At 39.6% G+C, this 17,613-nt stretch overlaps 1 protein-coding gene across 1 annotated transcript in view; it reads left to right on the top strand.

Moving 5' to 3' along the window:
- The window catches only part of igsf3 (immunoglobulin superfamily, member 3), a 105,249-nt gene that overhangs the window by 3,364 nt on the left and 84,272 nt on the right, over positions 1 to 17,613 (top strand). The window contains exon 2 of the mRNA XM_015364374.2: positions 15,417 to 15,794. Coding sequence (XP_015219860.2) covers positions 15,417 to 15,794 — 378 coding nt within the window. The remainder of the gene's footprint in view (positions 1 to 15,416; positions 15,795 to 17,613) is intronic.

Below are 17,613 nucleotides of genomic sequence, written 5' to 3'. Positions count from 1 at the left end.
ACATACTTAGAAAGGAATTACTGCCTTTCAATCACTTTTAAGGCATTGCTCTTCCTATCCCGAGAAATAGAATTGATTTTGTCACAAGTGGTTCAACATTTGTATCGGATGAGAGTCTTGGTTGGCAGGCTTTGGCAATGTTCCCATCTTAACCCCCTGTGGATTTTTCCAGCAGATGGAAATTTAACTCCGTTTGGCGCCATTGTTTGCAAACTCAGGAGCTGGGCAGCAGTGGAAATAGTAGCCAGATTTGTGTTTCAATAGGTGTTGCATAATTACAGCAGGAGGATACGGGTGAGGGAGAAGATTCTTTGTTTCTAGGACAGTATCCCAGCTGTAGAAGCCAATGATTTCTGAAGGCTTTTTTCTCAGAGAAATACTAATGCTGAATTTCTGATCATAAAGATTGCACACAGTCTTTAAGCGCATCACACAAGGTTTCAGTGGCAGTACTGTGCAGCAGCAGACGTTGGGACTGTCTTGTCCATTTCATCTTATCATTCTTCTACTTGTAATGCCTTTTCATTTTTAAAAATCATGACATTTTAATTATCTGTTTGTTGGCATCTTAGTGCTTCAGCACTGTACAATGTATGCAATCTTTTAAACAGTGGAATACATTTTTGGTTTAAATTCCTGATTTGAGTAGAATTAACTTCTTTATTCAGAACAACAAAGATGCTTTGCTATATTTGTAAAAAAGGTGCATCTGCATATATTGATTCACTTTATCTGAATGTTAACATTTCATTGTTTCAAATATTTTGAATTTGTTTTATCTCTGCAGTAAAATTGGGTGATAGTCTATTATTAAGAAAACTCAGGAAAATGACTGGTATATTTTGGAAACATTTGTTAGGCCTCCTATTGTTGTGCAACTTTCTCTGTAGCATTTAAACCCCACAATAAAGCCCACCAGTCTGTAATGACTGCGCAGTATACCGCTGATGACCAAGGCTTGATTCCCATTTCTGGAGACACTACTACATTACCAGACATCTCCTCTTCTCACCATTGTGACATAGTGAAGTTTGGAATGCCAGCTGGCTTAGGAAGTATTTTTAGCGCCACGTTCCTTAAAAAAATATTTCTTCCATGCATGGAAGACTGTATGCCTAGGTTACTGCTTGTTGACCCCTTTTGTCTTGGTTGCAGAGATGTACATTGGGCAGCTGGTAAATTCTGTTTATCGGGTCCTGTCAAACTATGCTCTGTGCAGTGAAGACAGTGTGCGGATCTCAGGAGTTCTCTTGGGGAAACTTTCCACTGTACTTTATATCTTGACGTTGTGCAGACCTAAAGCAGGATTTTGGCAGGGCAGTACTTGTGTATGTTCTGGATGTACTGGTACTTTCATTCACCTAATAAACAGTCTGTCAATTCATTGAATCATTTTTCAGAAATCATTTTCAGATTCATTTTTCCCCATGACTGTTCAAGGTTTGACAAGTGCATTACATTTTGGTAAACTGCCCAAAGGTGTTCTCGCTAAAGATTTTAGAAACCCAGGCAGGTCAGAGTAAACCCACCAGAATTTTTTCAGGATCCCATGGGGAAAATGTTAGGGGAGCTAAGATTATTGCATTACCTTCACGTTGTTCTTCTGTGTTTTCCAAATACAGAGCGAATTTATTTTCAGTGTTCATCATTTGATTTTACTGGCATTGCCTCAGTTGTCTCTTCTTCAGAATCCCTTGGCTCACAAAGCAACTAATGAAAATCAATGAGACAAGAAACACTCCTTGTCTTGGATACTTTCGTTAGTACAGTACATTTTGAATTGCAATTAATTCCTAAGAAACAGAGTGTAAGCAATGCTTATACCTAAGGGGAGACTCTTATCATCTGCAGTTGCTAGTTGAGCATGGAAAATCACAACCAGCTATTTAAACTAAAGATTTTCCAGTCTGCTGCTTTACTAGCTGTATAGGTTGAGTATTGTCTTCTTTTGCCTATGTTTTTTTATGATCGGGGGTGTACACGTCTTAAAGGCAGTTGTACATTGGGGTATAGGAACTTGTTTTTAATGTAGGAATATCATTGTTTTTTAGCCATATTTAAGTCAGCCACTCCCTATCACTGCTTTGAAATGTTTTGAATTTTAATAATTCAATATTTACTTAAAATTGGGTGTGTTGTTTGTTCAAAACGATCAAGTTCTCTGAGCTGAAATGTTCTTCTATAAAGCAGGTCTGGGAACAACAGATCAGATTATAATTTGTTTCCCAAATTTTCAAATAAAATTCCAGTCACTTCAAATTTTAGTTGATATATCTGATTTCTCTGTGTGTTCTGTTCCTTATTGCAGTTTTCATTTAATATGGAGCCATTTCTTTTTAGATTTTATAGGGAAATAACAAATAGTATTTTTTGTTTATAGTATTTGTTGTTTACAAACTATTGTGTGGTTATATTGGATGATAATATTTCTCCCTATAACTTTGTTTCTCTCCTAATGGCATAACTATGATGTTCTCATTTAAAGTAGAGACATGCTCAGAAATCACTGATGTGATAACAGCTTTTCGTTTTCACAGTGTGCAGTCATACACTTAATTCCCATTTACTTTAAAAAAAACATAGACATGTGACGTTTGAAGCAACTGTAAGCCAGACCATCAGGAGTCTGTAAATTAAAATATTTGTGTAGCACACATTGCTCTAGATAACAGTCCAGCCTATAGTATTTGCTGAATACAGTTGCTGCTTTTTACATGAACATTTAAAATAAATATTTAAAGATTCATAGTAACAACATCCTTGAACTTTAACATATTAACTCCTTGATAATTCAGTTGTACTTTATTTTACATTTACAATATGCTTATGAAGAATGCTACAGCCAGTGTTGGTAAGAAGATTAAATGTCAGTAAATTTGAGTATTTTTCCGTTACTCACTCGGGGATGAACAGTAATTGATCTGAGTTGTATTTTTATTCTTCGGATGCTCAGTTTCTTTTTCCCATTGCCGAAATTTAATTTAACGTGAGTTCAAACTCATTCCAGAGGCAGTGTTAACCGGGTGAGGCGTTAGCAATTTTAGAGTTGGGGACTAGGAAGGTTTTGATTTTCCGTTAATCTTTTCAAGATTTTTTTCCCCCTCTTTCCATCAATCAGCCTAAGAAGTGGCACCTGTTAGCTGTTCCTGAGACAGAGAGTCAGTTATTTATTTCATGTGAGGAACTTGATCTATTACTTTGTCCTCATTAAATAGACAGGTGAATGGTTGAATAACAAGACTGTAGCTTGGCTACCTGGGAATTAAGTATGTACTCTGTTTCAATATAGCTGGAGGTGCTAGTATCATTGAACAAAACCTGGATTAAACAAATGTTTGTGCAAGCTCCCTCTCATTTAATTTCTTTATTGCAGTTCAGCAAAGCAGTATTGTTTATTTCTTCCTTCTGTTAAAAAAAACAACCGTGTTTAGTCTGTGCTGCCATTGCGTTCTTTCCTTCTTTTGGTAGGTTACAGTAGAACACACTGTAACCTATATTTTGGAAGTAAATTAGTGTCTAATAAAGTTTGAGATTGTTGAGTTTTGCTGGTACTTTTATCATGGGGAAGGAGAAGAAGGGGTAATGTTTGATGTGCGTCTGAGCTGGACTCATTGAGAAAGGTGACTTTGTTCTTATTTCCATACTGTTGATTGGTCCATGGTGAATCACAGCTCCCAGTATGTACAGCCCGTCGATTCAGCATTACAGAATGCTTTACAGTACTGTACAAAATAACACAGTTGCAATCTTGCTGAGCAGGATTTAATCCATTTCCTCAGATATGCAATTCTGAAAAAGGAGAAACCTATAGAGTTATTACAAGTGTGATTTATTTCTAAATAAAATACATTTTTAATTTGGTGCCACATATTAACATAATTTGAAAAGCCTTGCCGCAGTATTTGTTATAATCCCCTTGGTCAGGTATGACAAGCGGAGAGAGACACGGAAGTCAGGTGCTTCCATGTGGGGAGATCCTAAGACTGGTTTGTGCACCCCACTGGGAAAGCCCGTTATCCAGACAAGGACGTGTATCCTTCAGGCCAGAGCCTAGACCTGCCACTTTGTGTGCTGCTGCCTGCTGGGAGGGGAGGGGGGGTCACACGTCTCCGCTGGCGTCTCCATCCCACGCTGGAGCGCGTGAAGGACATGGATGGACAAAGTGAGTGAAATTGGTTCTAGAGCTGAATTTTTAAACGCCTCTCTGTTAATAATGGAAAATGAAGATTCTGGAAAGCCTGTGAATAATTCACGAGTCCGTGCAATGAGGTGGAGGATGCTGACCTAATGCATGCGCAAGGTAGCGAGGCAAATCGGAAGGCAGACAGCCAGTCCTGGGCTCGTCTGCCACGTCGGAACAGCGAGCAGTGAAATTCAGCCTCTCTCCCACAGGCCCCGTTTGGCATGTAAACCACCAACTCTGGTTCACACAGAAAGTTTCACAACAGAGGCATAAAATCACAGATGCTTAATTTAACCTCAGGCAGATGTGCGCTGACGGTGTTATGAGGAAGGAGTTTAATCATTTAAATGACAAAAACAAAGCACAGCAGACTGAGGTGATGGTGTTGCCCTCGAAGTGTTCAGTAATGTTCATCATTTGCTCTGGAGGCACAAAGTCCTCGTATTAATCCATGCACAAACTTTCAGCTTTCATCTACGTAGAAGGATGGCATTTTGAATCTAGGATAAGATCACTTTATTGGCCATATACAATTTCTTGTATTAGGAATGTGTATTTTCACACACCCCAACTTGCTCTCCTTGAGACACACAGACAGGGAGAGAAGCTTGGGGTCAGAGCGCAGGGTCAGCCATTGATACAGCACCCCTGGAGCAGTTGTGGTGAAGGGCCTTGCTCAGGGGCCCAACGGAGTAGGATTCCTCTGCCGGCCACGGGATACGAACCGGCAACCTTCCAGCCACAGGCGCAGATCCACCCCACTGCTACTGAACTTCCCTGAAAATTAGTGCGCTGCAATATCTTGTTTTAGCTAAACTAGTCTGATTTCTACACTTTCACCATTTATATTTAGATGAAGATGAGCCAACGTTAACTTTTTTTAAAGAAGAACATTAATGTGGGTTTGGGTTGCAACCTTTGATACCTTAGTTCTTAAAATGCTTTTCAAACTCGGTTTCACAGTTAAAATATGCTGGGCTTTGATGGCAGCAGTCATAGGTCCATGCCATACGCTCTTGTTAAAAATTGATAAAATGAAAAGCTATAGGCTGTGGAAAAAATCAAATAAAAGAGTACATATCTGAAATTCTATCGAGTCAGGAGGGTAAAATTATTTAATAACCATGAGTAAAATGCATAACATGTTTGGGACACACTGTACCAGTGAAATTATTTTAATTTTTAAAAGCATGGCTTAAAGGAAAAGGAAATTACCATTTCTTAAAAAAAACACTCAAATATAATTTTAAAATACATTTAACCTGACATTTTTAGGTAATGTGCTCTGTGTGGAAGAATGAGAATTTTAAAGTTCTTTTTAAGGAAAATGCCATCCACATTCTAAAATGGAAATACATTGTACACTAGATATTGTAACGCAACGGGGGCTCAGGCGGGCGCCCTTGCCGCATTAGGTCGGCCCCTGCACCGTCCGGGGCTCGAACCCGGGACTCCCGCGTCTCTCTGCAGCGACCTAGCCCCGTGAGCCAAAGAGAGATCTCTCTTTGGCTCACGGGGCTAGGTCGCTGCAGAGAGACGCGGGAGTCCCGGGTTCGAGCCCCGGACGGTGCAGGGGCCGACCTAATGCGGCAAGGGCGCCCGCCTGAGCCCCCGTTGCGTTACAATATAATAGCCTCTTGATTGCCCTTTTGTAAGCAATGCATTTAGACATGTAATGAATATACTCATTAGTGTACAGCAAGCAGAAGTGTATACACATGGTTCCAGTCAAATATGAAGCATGTTCTGTAGCTGAAAGAGGATGTGCTGAGTGCTTATGTTAAACATTCCTGCTGTATTGCAAACATAATGAAATACTGTAAGTAGGGTGTGCTGGACAAAACTAGTTTTTCATTCTCTTTTATGGCTTCTTTACAAAATACAGCTTGTTCTCAAATGATTCCAACTTTGGAAACACAGGATGAGGTCTGTAGTGCAGACATCACCGTCTTGAATCCGGGCAAAGACAATAGCTAATAGCCTCTGGGTTTCTGCATTTGTGTGACATGTTGTGTGGCCTTGTGTCTGCAGGTTATTGTTATTCCATTTAACGAGTGACCCCTGTGTATTGTGATGCACCAGTAACCTTGCAGTGCTACCAATGAGAATCTTATCTTCTTATGTGATCTCTGGCTGTCTTGGCAATGTGGGTCAGCTATAATAATAAGAAGCAGATGGCCTAACAGGAGTATGTTGCTGGCAGCATGTGTGTCAATGTTCACTTCATCTCTCCTGTGCAAGTACGCTTGCTGTCGTAAACATTACAGATTGGCAGTTCCGACTGGGAACAGTTAATTGTTAATTAAAAGAAGTGTGTGTTTGTTTTTTTACAGAATATTAAATAAAACATTATGTTGACTTGGCGTGCAAACTATTGGTGATTATGACCATTTATTTTTGGAGTTATTTTAAGCTGTATGCTTTATCTGAAGCAAAATCTCTTCTCTTTGTGATTATTATAATTGGTGGTTGTTAAAGAGCATGAAAATGGAGAAACTATTGTCCTCACGCTTTGTTGTGTACTGTTTTCAGATGAATGATTATGTACCTAATTCCTTGTGAGTTTGGTTGCAACCCTTAATTTGCTTTTCATACCTAAGCCTGTACCACTAGACCACTGCTGTATCCTCCCCCATGCTCTATAAAAACAGTTTTTAAAATCAGCCCAGCCCTCCATTGGAATATAAATATCATAAACGTCCACCCACTCAAAGACCCAAATCCTCTGTTTCATCTTACAGAAGCAGCTTGTTCATCTATTCCAGGAAATGTGGTGATGTTAAACACGATGGTTTCTAGAAAAACTCGTCCCTAGCTGTAAGATTTCTTCTGCCGCAGCCTGAGCAGATACTTGATGGTGACCTAGTGACCTGTCTACTCTCTGTACTCAGCACAGAGGCCCGGGGAAAATTGCCCATTTGTGAAACTGAGTGGAAATGAATTTGTGGAAAGTGATAAGTGTGAAGAGTATGATACTAAGTCTAGCTGTAGCATCTGAGTCAGTGAAGTTCCAATCAAGATGGAAGCCTGGGACTCTTTGACTTCATATTCACATTTACAAAAATCAAGAATATAACCGGTGGTGGTTCTGTAATAAGGCTTGTCAGGGGTTTAAGCTTCCTTAGTTAAAGAAGAAAAACTCCACACTTTAGGAAAACCCTGCATGTATCCAGAATGCAGCTCATTGTGTAAACCTTGCTCCTCACTACCCATGCAAAACTAATACTCAATATAGTTACTAATAGCTAAAACATGTTACTATCGTGTCTCTAATGACATAAAGTTAAAGCTACACAAATGAAAGCCATTTGTATCAATTTCAAAGTAATGTGAAATGAGTTTAGCAAAACAATACTGACTAGGTTTTATTAATAATGTGTATGTTTTTAGATAATCTGTAATTGAGGTAAAAACAGTTAATAGCTTAAATGATGTGATCTTGGCTGAGCAATCCAAATTCATAATGTTTTCCTGAAGCCTTTACCAATTTTCCCAAATAAAAACAAGTTTGTTAAACAAGTATTGGATTTGAGTCCCAAAAATGCAACAATTTTTCATCTACAGTTTTAAGTTAACTAGGCGAATTGGGACATTTTAGTTTGTTGAGAAATGCTCGCACATAGAATTGCATTGACGTTTTACAAGTTTTTTCATCGTTCTTGCTCCTAGAATTAATTGATGTGGTTAATCTTGTTTATCGTACGTGGACAGTGTTGGCTGTTTCCTTACCACCTGAAATTCCAAACGTAGGGTCTGATTCATACTGTGAACATTCAGTTTCGATATAAAACAGGCATCAAGAAGCTGTATGTTTTTATGTTTTACGCCTTTTCAAACCCTTTGACATTAGATTTTGAAGCCACCTCCACCTCCACAGGTGCAGTAAAGGTAGCTTTTGAGATTATGCCAGAGGACTATGGTAATCGATTCAGGTGTTAATGAATTCGTGGCAGTGTTTGCTTTAGATAAGATGTGTTCTGCCCCTGATTGGATTAGCTCTTTTTCACTGAATAATCCTCTTTAGGACTTCCAGACAGCTGGAGTTAACTTTTTTTTGGTCAAGTGTGTAAGCATGCCGGTTGATTCTGTAATCTGATAGATTAAAGCAACGGTTTCTGTGGTGACGCGAGACACCAGTGCATCTATATACCCGTGACCGCCGAGCTGTGCCGACCTTTAGAGTAGTTTGTAAATTTTGTTTCTGCTGTGGGATACAGGTGGTAAAATTGAAGCAGTACAGGTTATCCGCAGTTGTATACAGTGTACACTAGAATCCACACCGGATTACTGTTTAATTGTGATACATTTCAAGATCATCTGCCAGCCAGCAGCCACGATGGTACATAATCGCAGACGTCTCAAGATTTGCGCTTTCCGAGGGAATCTCGCGGTCTCATGCCTTGGTCTGAAAATCTCATGTATTTGCATCAAGTCTAGTTGAGTTTTAAAAAAATGAAGCGAAGCAACGTAAATCCTTGAAATTCTTGTAATTTAAGATTCCATTAATTAACCAGATTTCTGTACATGAATATAAGAAACCATCAATATTTGCAACAGATAGTATGCAATCGCATTTTTTCGAAGGAAAATTTATCGCACTAGGGTTTTGGACCGTCGAGTGTTACGGTAGTAAAATGTAGAAGAAAAAAGAGAAAAGGGCCCAAAATCCTTTTTTGCTTTGTTTCATAATGCATTACAGTTCACAGTCAAAATTATTTTTTGTATAAGACCTTAAAATTGATATTAATGCAAAATCAAAGGGCTGGCCTAAAACATTAATTAATCAACAGTTGGAATGAATTAACCTTTATGGCCCCTAAGAGAATTTGTCTCAAAACCTAACATATATGATAAATGTAATAAAATACCACAACCGTACAATACCATAATACAAAACAATGTTTAACAACATTGCTTAGTCAACAATGTGTGGTACTGCTTTGAAATTGGTTAGCAATGTGGGATGAAGTAGCTTTGTTTGTAAATCTGCAGAGGTAGTCATTAATCATGTATAATAGTGCAGCCATGGCCTTTCATATTGCACATATCGTATTCAAAACAGGCCACTCACCTTGAATGGATTCTGTAATATCAGCTGTGGACATAGAAACTCGGGGAATAATGTAACATTTCTTCCAGGTTTTTTTAAGCTTCTTTTTCAGGAGAATCTTTGGTTGGAACTGGGGGAGATGTAGGGACTAGCATCATCGGTATGAGTACTCACTTGAATATACGTACAATACAGGCAGAAGAATACTCTTATTAGACGTTTTAGACTCGGATCATCTGATTGCAGTGGTCATTGATGGAATTAGCTCTTTATTATGGGCCGATAGTGCATCAGGCAGGCAGAATGAGGAGCAGTGCAACAGCACAGGCAGAGGATTCTAATTTCACTGACAGGCTTTACAGCCGCTCAGGATGTTCGCTCCTTTGAAGTCTTTCCAGACTGTAAATCCTCACTGAAAAGGTTTAGATCTCTGCAAATGAAAGCCGACGTGTGCATGAATTCTTTCATATTCAGCGTGAACAATGGGGGCAGAGAGACGTGTAAGCCTTTGACAGAAGTTCAGTTTTAAAGCATGTGAGAAATGGCACAGTTTACCCTTCTGGAGGAGGGAAGTATACCCAGCGTTAATGCCATGCTTGAGAGCACCCAGCAGTAGCTAGAGATAATTAATGAATAGGCTGTGGTGAGGTTTGTGCTGCCTGGGTGTCCAGAAGAAATGTTTGTCACATTAAAAGGGCATGCATGGGCCAAGTGGCCTGCTTTCGTTTGTAATCTTTCCTTCATTGATTTTCATGAGGGTTAATTCCTTCTGTTTTCAGCTGCCTCGCTGCTAGAGCCTGATCCACTTGTAATTGCGCTGCTCTGACTCTCCCAAGTAAATTCAGCTGTTTGTGCAAGTGCCCTCTCCTGTAGCATGAAGGAGAGGTATTGCTTATAAATACATGAACACTGCCAGGTGAGCTTTTCAGTGACGCATTCTTTAATGTGTAGCAAAATGAAGAGGCAATTATAAATTACACTAGAATGTTGTTGGACATTCAATAATAATATTTAAGAATTTTACATTTAAATTTATATTGTATATTATATCACTGATTTACAGCATTTAAATTTACAGCAAAGGGTCTGTTTGCTATGATTTCTAATTAATATCTGAGGTCCAGTGTGCTAATTAATTTTTACTTAATCTTTTTAAGAGTGGAGTTTTCAGAATTTTATTACCTGATTTGACATCAAATAACATTCGAAATGGGATAGTGTATCAGGAAGCACACTCTGAACAAACTGTAGTGCTATATTACTGTCCTGCCCTGGAAAGTGCTGTGCTTTAGGTGAAAAGCTATTGAAAAGCAGTTCCCATTTATTTTTGTAAGTACCTGTTGGTGTTTGAAGAGTGCAGCACTCCTGTACACAGCCAGAACAGCTTGTGCTACACCTGCCTTTTCACCAAGAAAGAATCTGGTTCCTGGAAAGGAAGGAGCCACCTCTTTTCTGTCGGAGGACACATCTCTGGTATGATCTCCACATTTCTGGAGACCGGGTCTCCTGAAACGGTCCATCACATCTTTCCCCGTCGAACCTTGCAGACCTGTCAGAGGTCAGGGATGGCCAGTGTCACTTCACACAGATGTGTATCAGGAGACTGTGCTGGGGAAAAGGCGTTCCCCTCAGCTTTTGTTTTTTCTCCAAGTAGTTCTGCTCCCTCCCTTTGTCTTTCTATTTATTAGAAAGGGCTGTTCCAGCCTCTTAGAAGGACAGGTAATTGGCTGTCGAATATGGTACTTTGGGTGTAACTCTGAGAAGAGAAAGATATGCAGTTATTTACCTCTGTTTTCAAAGAGCTGATCCGTTCTTCTAGCTGTTGCATTTTCACTAAACACACACTCTCTTTCCGGGTTATGGAAAGGTTCTGTTCCACAAGTCTTTACGCAACCCGGATTTTACTGAAGTCTGAAGCTACCCTTTCTTAGCCACTGGGTGAACATAACTGTATGCCTTATAGAGAATTACTGCTCTTTGTATTTATAAAAACACTTCATGAAAAAATTATTTAAAGCTTTAGATTTATAATAATGAAGTACCTAATCTAGTATGAACTTAAAAATATATAGTAAAGTAAGGTGTTTGTATTCTCATTCAACTTAAAAGTTTAACACATAGGTTTGTTTAAAATGTTGTACTCCTGTGTGGCTGCTGTCTAAACAGGTCTGTAACGTGTTTCTACCAGAAACATGTCTTCTGGTAGTGGGAACTAGCAGTGGGTTACCTTCAGTTTCTTTACCAGACTTCTCTCCAGCTGAGTCACCACACTATCATGAACTAGTGATTCATAATTGCTTCTGGTTGGCATTAGTGCCAGTGGGTTCTCCTCTTATGAACTGTTCAGAGCCTTATCTGTTTCCTGTTTTACTGGAGTGCTGTCTTGCTTTGATTATCTTTCAGCTCAGTTTGTCAGCAGAGGTATTAGATGCAAATACTTAAATGTTACATCTGTGGATTTCCCCAGTAATAAAGTTGGTAAAATATAAAAATTGTGGCCCACATTACTTCTCCCTGTTTCTCTCTCACAGAGAAACACAGCTTAACATTTTTAAAGTGTGGGGAATTTAACATTGATCAGCATTCTGTAACATCACAGCACCATGGCATTTTATAGTCGGCAAAACTCCTTGAAATTGTGGTTTAAAAAGGGTCGAACAGTTCATTTTAAACCCTCAGAGAATACTGGAATATGTTTTTATTAGTGACTAAAAGCCATCCTTGTTCTCCAGTTTTTAGAGTTGTAATTACCGGAATCTCCCAGAAACAAAGCCGGACAAAAAGCAAATATTTCCTTGATGGCAAAGTAAAATTAAACGTGCTTACCTTTGCACTAAGACCCTCAGCCCCACCTTTCCAATGTACTTGCATAAAAATCACAGAGCAAACAGTAGCCCGATGGGTTAGAGCAATTCATTCACAGCCAGTGACGGCAGCGGATTGCCCACAGTCCTTAAAAAAAACGCTTGTATCTGCACAGGGCACATGAGCTTTGATCAGTCTGGTGCTTCAACCAGTCAGGAATTATCCTGACAGCTATATCTGCATGGCGGGGTATAGGGATTTACATCTGGAGTCTCTAATAGGTAAATCCCCTGCTCGGGTGGTCAACACGATCCCGTACCCGTAAGTGTTGAGAAAGTGATGATTTGCAGGTACAAAGCCTATAAACCCGCTGGGCTTTGTCACTTTTCCACAGTGCTGATTAAAGGTCAAGGGGAGTGCTCATCTAGTGTTTTTTTAATTTACAGAACAGAATGCAGTTCTCAGGGAAAACAAGGAACTTTTTTATTCCAGAAGATGAAGGTTAGCGTTTAATATATATTAAAAAAAGAATCTGCAAGGAACAAAAGGACAAGATGTCACTGAAAAATGCAATCTCATGAACAAGTATGAGAGTCTGTTAGGAGCCAACAGACACACAAGTGGGCCTGTCCTTCGTGGCTGTTGTGTAATTTTAAATAAAGCCAACAGCTCCTTTTCAGAGCTTCAACATGCAAGAAAGTGTTTGTGAAGATTGTCTCCAAATTGTTTAAGGGACTGGGTTCCCGGTAAAGCCTTAAATTTCTAAAACGTCTGGTGTTATAATCCAGCCATACATCCCTAACACCTAAGAAGTGTCTGTCTGGTGAAAGGACAGTGTTTCTGTCACAACTGCATCTCGGCGACTCCTGGTCAGATGTTTCTTCTTTTGGCCAGTTCTCGTAGTTCTAAAAACATTCCGGACCGCAGGTACAAGGCAGGTGTCACTCGTCCACACTCAGCAGAGGAGAGACGGAGAATTCGTGGTACCGCATGTCCAGTGCGATAGATGTATCTCTAGATTTGAAAAAGAAGTGTAGGAAATCGATTTGGTTATTTTTTAAATTGTGGTAAACGATTTTAATAAAATATTATAAAGCAGTATTAAATCAGAAAAAAAACAAATTGATTGTTGTTACTGGCTAAAAGCGGTAATATAATTCCTGTCAGTATTCATAGTTGTGTATTAGTAGACCTTGGAAGGTAAGAATGTAGAGCTATGATGTTGCACGTTTAGTCTCTCCTACAGTGCTTGAAGGTTTTTTTGGTAGTATTAGAATTTTGTGTAACCTGTATAATTGGTTTTATATTGTATTTAACATTTCAGTTATTGAAATGTGAGTTATTGAAGTTATTGTATTGAATTATTTAAGTAATTAAAATGTCAGTTGTTGAAGAGTGAAACTATGAACATTTTAATGAAACGCCTAGATATGATGAGCTAGAAGCTAGAAGGATTTATTTCAAACAAAGTGTACGGTTGGCAAGCAGTTGTAGAGTAAGTACTTTTTACATTGCTCACACCTGAAGAAGGCTCCGCGGATGACACCCTGTGTTCTCTTTCTTCTCTTTTCAGCACGGAATAAACCTATTACTTGTTCCTTTTTACATTGTATTAAAATTTAATTTAATAATTATGGAAACCAAAAACCGTCAATGCAACAATGCAACAGCTTTGTGAAATACATTGGATAGACCAGGTTTTATTATCATGGTTCCAAGATTTCCTGCTGACGCATACTTAGTGTCTCCCATTTTCCTGGCCATATTGCTGAGCACAGCGTCTTTGATTCACCCTAGCACTATGCCCACTGTTGAGCTCTAATGGCTAATGGATGCTTTGGTTTGACTTCACATTAGGCCACAGCTATCGTTATGTCCCTGGTGCAACATAGTCTCATACCATTCCTCGGCTTGTTTCCAGTTGTTTAGCAGCTGCACAGGAGGGGTGAAGTCCTAAGTCACACGTGCATTGGTGTTTGGAACAAAGAAATAGGCTTTGAGACCTTAGGAAAGCAGTATTAGATACTCTACGCTTCATATACTGTTGTGCGATCCCTGCAATATTATTTAATGAAAAAATATGCTCTAATATGCAGTAGTTATCACAGAGTGTTTATTTAAAAATGAAGAAGCTACTTTTTGTGATGGCACACTTTCCAGTTTTAAAATGTTTCTAAGTAATGGAAATAGGTATGTCTTTGTTTTTGTGCCTGATATATACAGTGTATGGATCTTTTTTGCACCCAGGACACAAAAATGGTTCTCATGTTGTGTAGTGGAAAAACTAAACTTGAGTAATTGAGGACTATAGAACCATTGCATTGCCCTAAAATGTTATTTTCCCCCTCCTGATAAGTCTGGCAGAGATGCAAATAAAATAGATACTCCTATCTGTGAATATGCAACTCTGATGTCAGGTTTTTTATAGCTGGAAGTGTATCTTTAATACAGATACTGTATGTGACTGACTGTATTATGGCTGCTTCTGTCAAAAGGATGTTTTTGGGTCTTTAGATGGTATGGATTTTCATGTGCTGTGCCCTAGATATTGTGTAAATATTTCCATCCAAATAAATAAATTGGATTTTGTCTGTCAGGATACAGAGCAGATTACAGAGGCAACCTGACATCTGTTTTGAGCTGATTTTCAGACAGATGGAAAGACGTAACCGAACAGACTCAAGAGAAGGATGATGCACTCTAGGGATTTCGGACATAGAAAAAAAAGTTATAACCCCCGAAAGAGAATATTAGAAGAAGCTGCCTTTTCTGGAATCATGTCAGGTGTCTGCTGCTTTACATAGCATTTCATCTCGTATTGAACAGATACTCACGTTCAATTGAAATTCTTATCTAAATGCACTAGCAGAGGACTAATTGTACAAGACAGAAATCACTGCTTCGAGGGGCAATTCATTTCGGTACTTTGGTAACTTTGACAGTCGCCAGATGAGACAGCTAAATTGCTCAGGAAATTACATTCAATATCCTGCCATGTCTGTTACTGTTTTAGCATCCAACAAGGAACACCTGACCAGATGAACAGCTGATACAACACACTTGCTTTTAAAGAAGCAACAATGTCTTTTTTTATAATCATTAGGATTTCTTTTGAAAGTTTGGGAATTGACGTCACATGGTGCTTTTGAGCCCTAAAAAGGGATCAGCACCTTAACAGTTCTGTGTTCTCATTGTAGTTAAACTGGTATTTCGGTTTCTGAACAGTGCCTTTTGCCCACAAACTGTTTGTCTGCATTCAGGCGGCCTTTTCCAGCTCTGTTTTCTTGCCGTCTGTGCAAGCTGCTGAAATACACACTCATGAGGAAGGTGTAGTTTGACTGTGGGTGAGTAAATTGCCCCTTTCTTTCCTCCCCGCAGGTGCGAGCTCGGCGAGGCGGGTGGTGTCTGTGCAGAGCGGGCCCCTGTACCGCACGGAGGGCTCCCACATCACCATCTGGTGCAATGTCACGGGCTACACGGAGGGCGTGGAGCAGCACTTCGAGTGGTCCATGTATCGGCACTCGGCCCCCCTGCAGGAGATCAAGATCGTCAGCACCAACGAGGAGAAATACGCGTACGCGGTCTACGCCCAGCGGGTACAGAACAAGGAGATCTACATCGAGAGGCTGAGTGGCGACTCCGTGCTGCTTCACATCGCCAAGCTGGAGCTGAAGGACGAGGGCGTGTTCGAGTGCTACACCCCCAACACCGACGCAGAGTACCTCGGCATATACAGCGCCCAGACCAACGTCACTGGTAAGAGACGCTCAAAAGGTTTTCGGAGACTTTTAAACCTGAATCCCCGTTGTTGAAAACCTGTTGTTCTAAGAGTTACCCAGAATGTTTTTCAATTGGTTGCTTAGCTAAAATAGTTAGAATTTTAGATCTAGCCAAAATATTTTGTTTCACAAGGTCAGGTTTAAGAAATTCATGTAGAACTCGGCACATCCTTCCTCCATGAGGCTCCTTTGGCATCCTCAGAATTGCACAGATGTAAATGGAACAGAATACGTCAGCTTAGCTTGACATATTAGATATGTGGTTGCCTCCGGGTGCCTGGTTTTGAACAGAAGCTTCCTGTCTATTTAGAGATCAGCAGAGTGTATTTACTGAGCATTTAAAAAAATCCAGGCTGAACTTAGACTATGAAGAGAGGGGTTGATTGTACCCCCGTTTTTTTTTTTTACGCAGTTGACTGCTTTAAGCTACAGATTTGGAATATTGTATTGTAAGGTTGCAAACCTTTACCAGTTTGGTTCATTTCCAACTCAAATTTGGACAGATGGGAACTGCTGGATAGGTTCCTGGTTCGATGTGATGTTGAGAGATCAGGACAGTAAGAATGGGGTGTGGAGGCCTTTGCTGTGATTCTGAAGTATTGAGTGGGAGAGAGAAGTGTTGATGTGAACAGATGAGGAAGAGCATACAGTGACCTGCTGTGTTTCCAACCTCTTGACCTAATTTTCTTATCACTTGTATCGCATTACTGGACAAGTCCTCCCTCACAGCAGCTGCACACATCTTGCAGACAATGCTTTTGCGTGGTTTGAAACAGGAAAGAAATGTTAAGCATATGGTGAACATACTGTACCACATTACACCACTTCCCTAAACTTTTGAGACGCATGTAATATATTTACTCATTGCAAAATTTTAGTAATGCTTGAAAAATGCTTTCCTCACTTCATGACTAACACCTGTGTAGTGTCGAATGTACTGTTACAATTTTGTTAGGGGAAGAGAAAAATACCTTTTGAAAGAAACGGGAATCATGTGATCATGTGTTTACAGGTTATATGTGTGACTACAGGTTATTTTGCACACCGTTTGGATTTTGAAAGTTTATTATAATGGTGATAAGGCTCTTTGAAGTTTGATCCCATTTGAAGTGGCATTTGGTGTTTTTCCAAATTGACCTTTAACAGCGCTTGTGACCGTGGATGTAATTGCCACCTTGAAGATGCTCTTCAGTTCCCGTCTCCTATCGCCTCAGGCTCTTCTGGGAGATTAACTTGCTTTTTCGCTTGAAGCTGGTAGCACTTTGACCCCTCTGCCAGTCTCATTCATGGACGTGCTCCTGACTGTGTGCCCAGTTTGGTTTTAGTCTTGGTTTTGGACTTCAGCAGCCCAAGAATTGTGTAAAATATTATCCCCTGCATTATCTTATGGGGTATTAACATAGTTTTTCTGCTGTTGTGTAGCTAATGAGGACTGTCACTTAGTATGCTGTTTTCATCGTTTGTTCTCCGCAGATAAAATGATTCATTCGTTTTAGGGATGTAGTTTAGAATTCAAACATGCGCTGTCCAAATCCAGACTTAAATTGATTTAGAAATCCGTTCATTTTATTCTCTGTTTTCATGGCCGAGCACTGTGTCAATGTCTTTCATACAGGCATGTAGTGAAAATGTGGTTTAAGAGGTATAAAATCAATTTAGTCGAAGAACCTGAAATCTGAACAGAGAAATTCTACAAAGTACTCAGATATGACTGTTTACTCCTGGGTGGGGGTGTTTAATATTTTAAAAATATTAATAATAAATTGTTTTTAGATGTTATTTTTAAAATAATTTTG

This window comes from Lepisosteus oculatus, chromosome 15, assembly GCF_040954835.1.
Source record: "Lepisosteus oculatus isolate fLepOcu1 chromosome 15, fLepOcu1.hap2, whole genome shotgun sequence".
Taxonomy (NCBI): Eukaryota; Metazoa; Chordata; class Actinopteri; order Semionotiformes; family Lepisosteidae; genus Lepisosteus; species Lepisosteus oculatus.
This window is presented reverse-complemented; position numbering and strand designations above follow the sequence as displayed.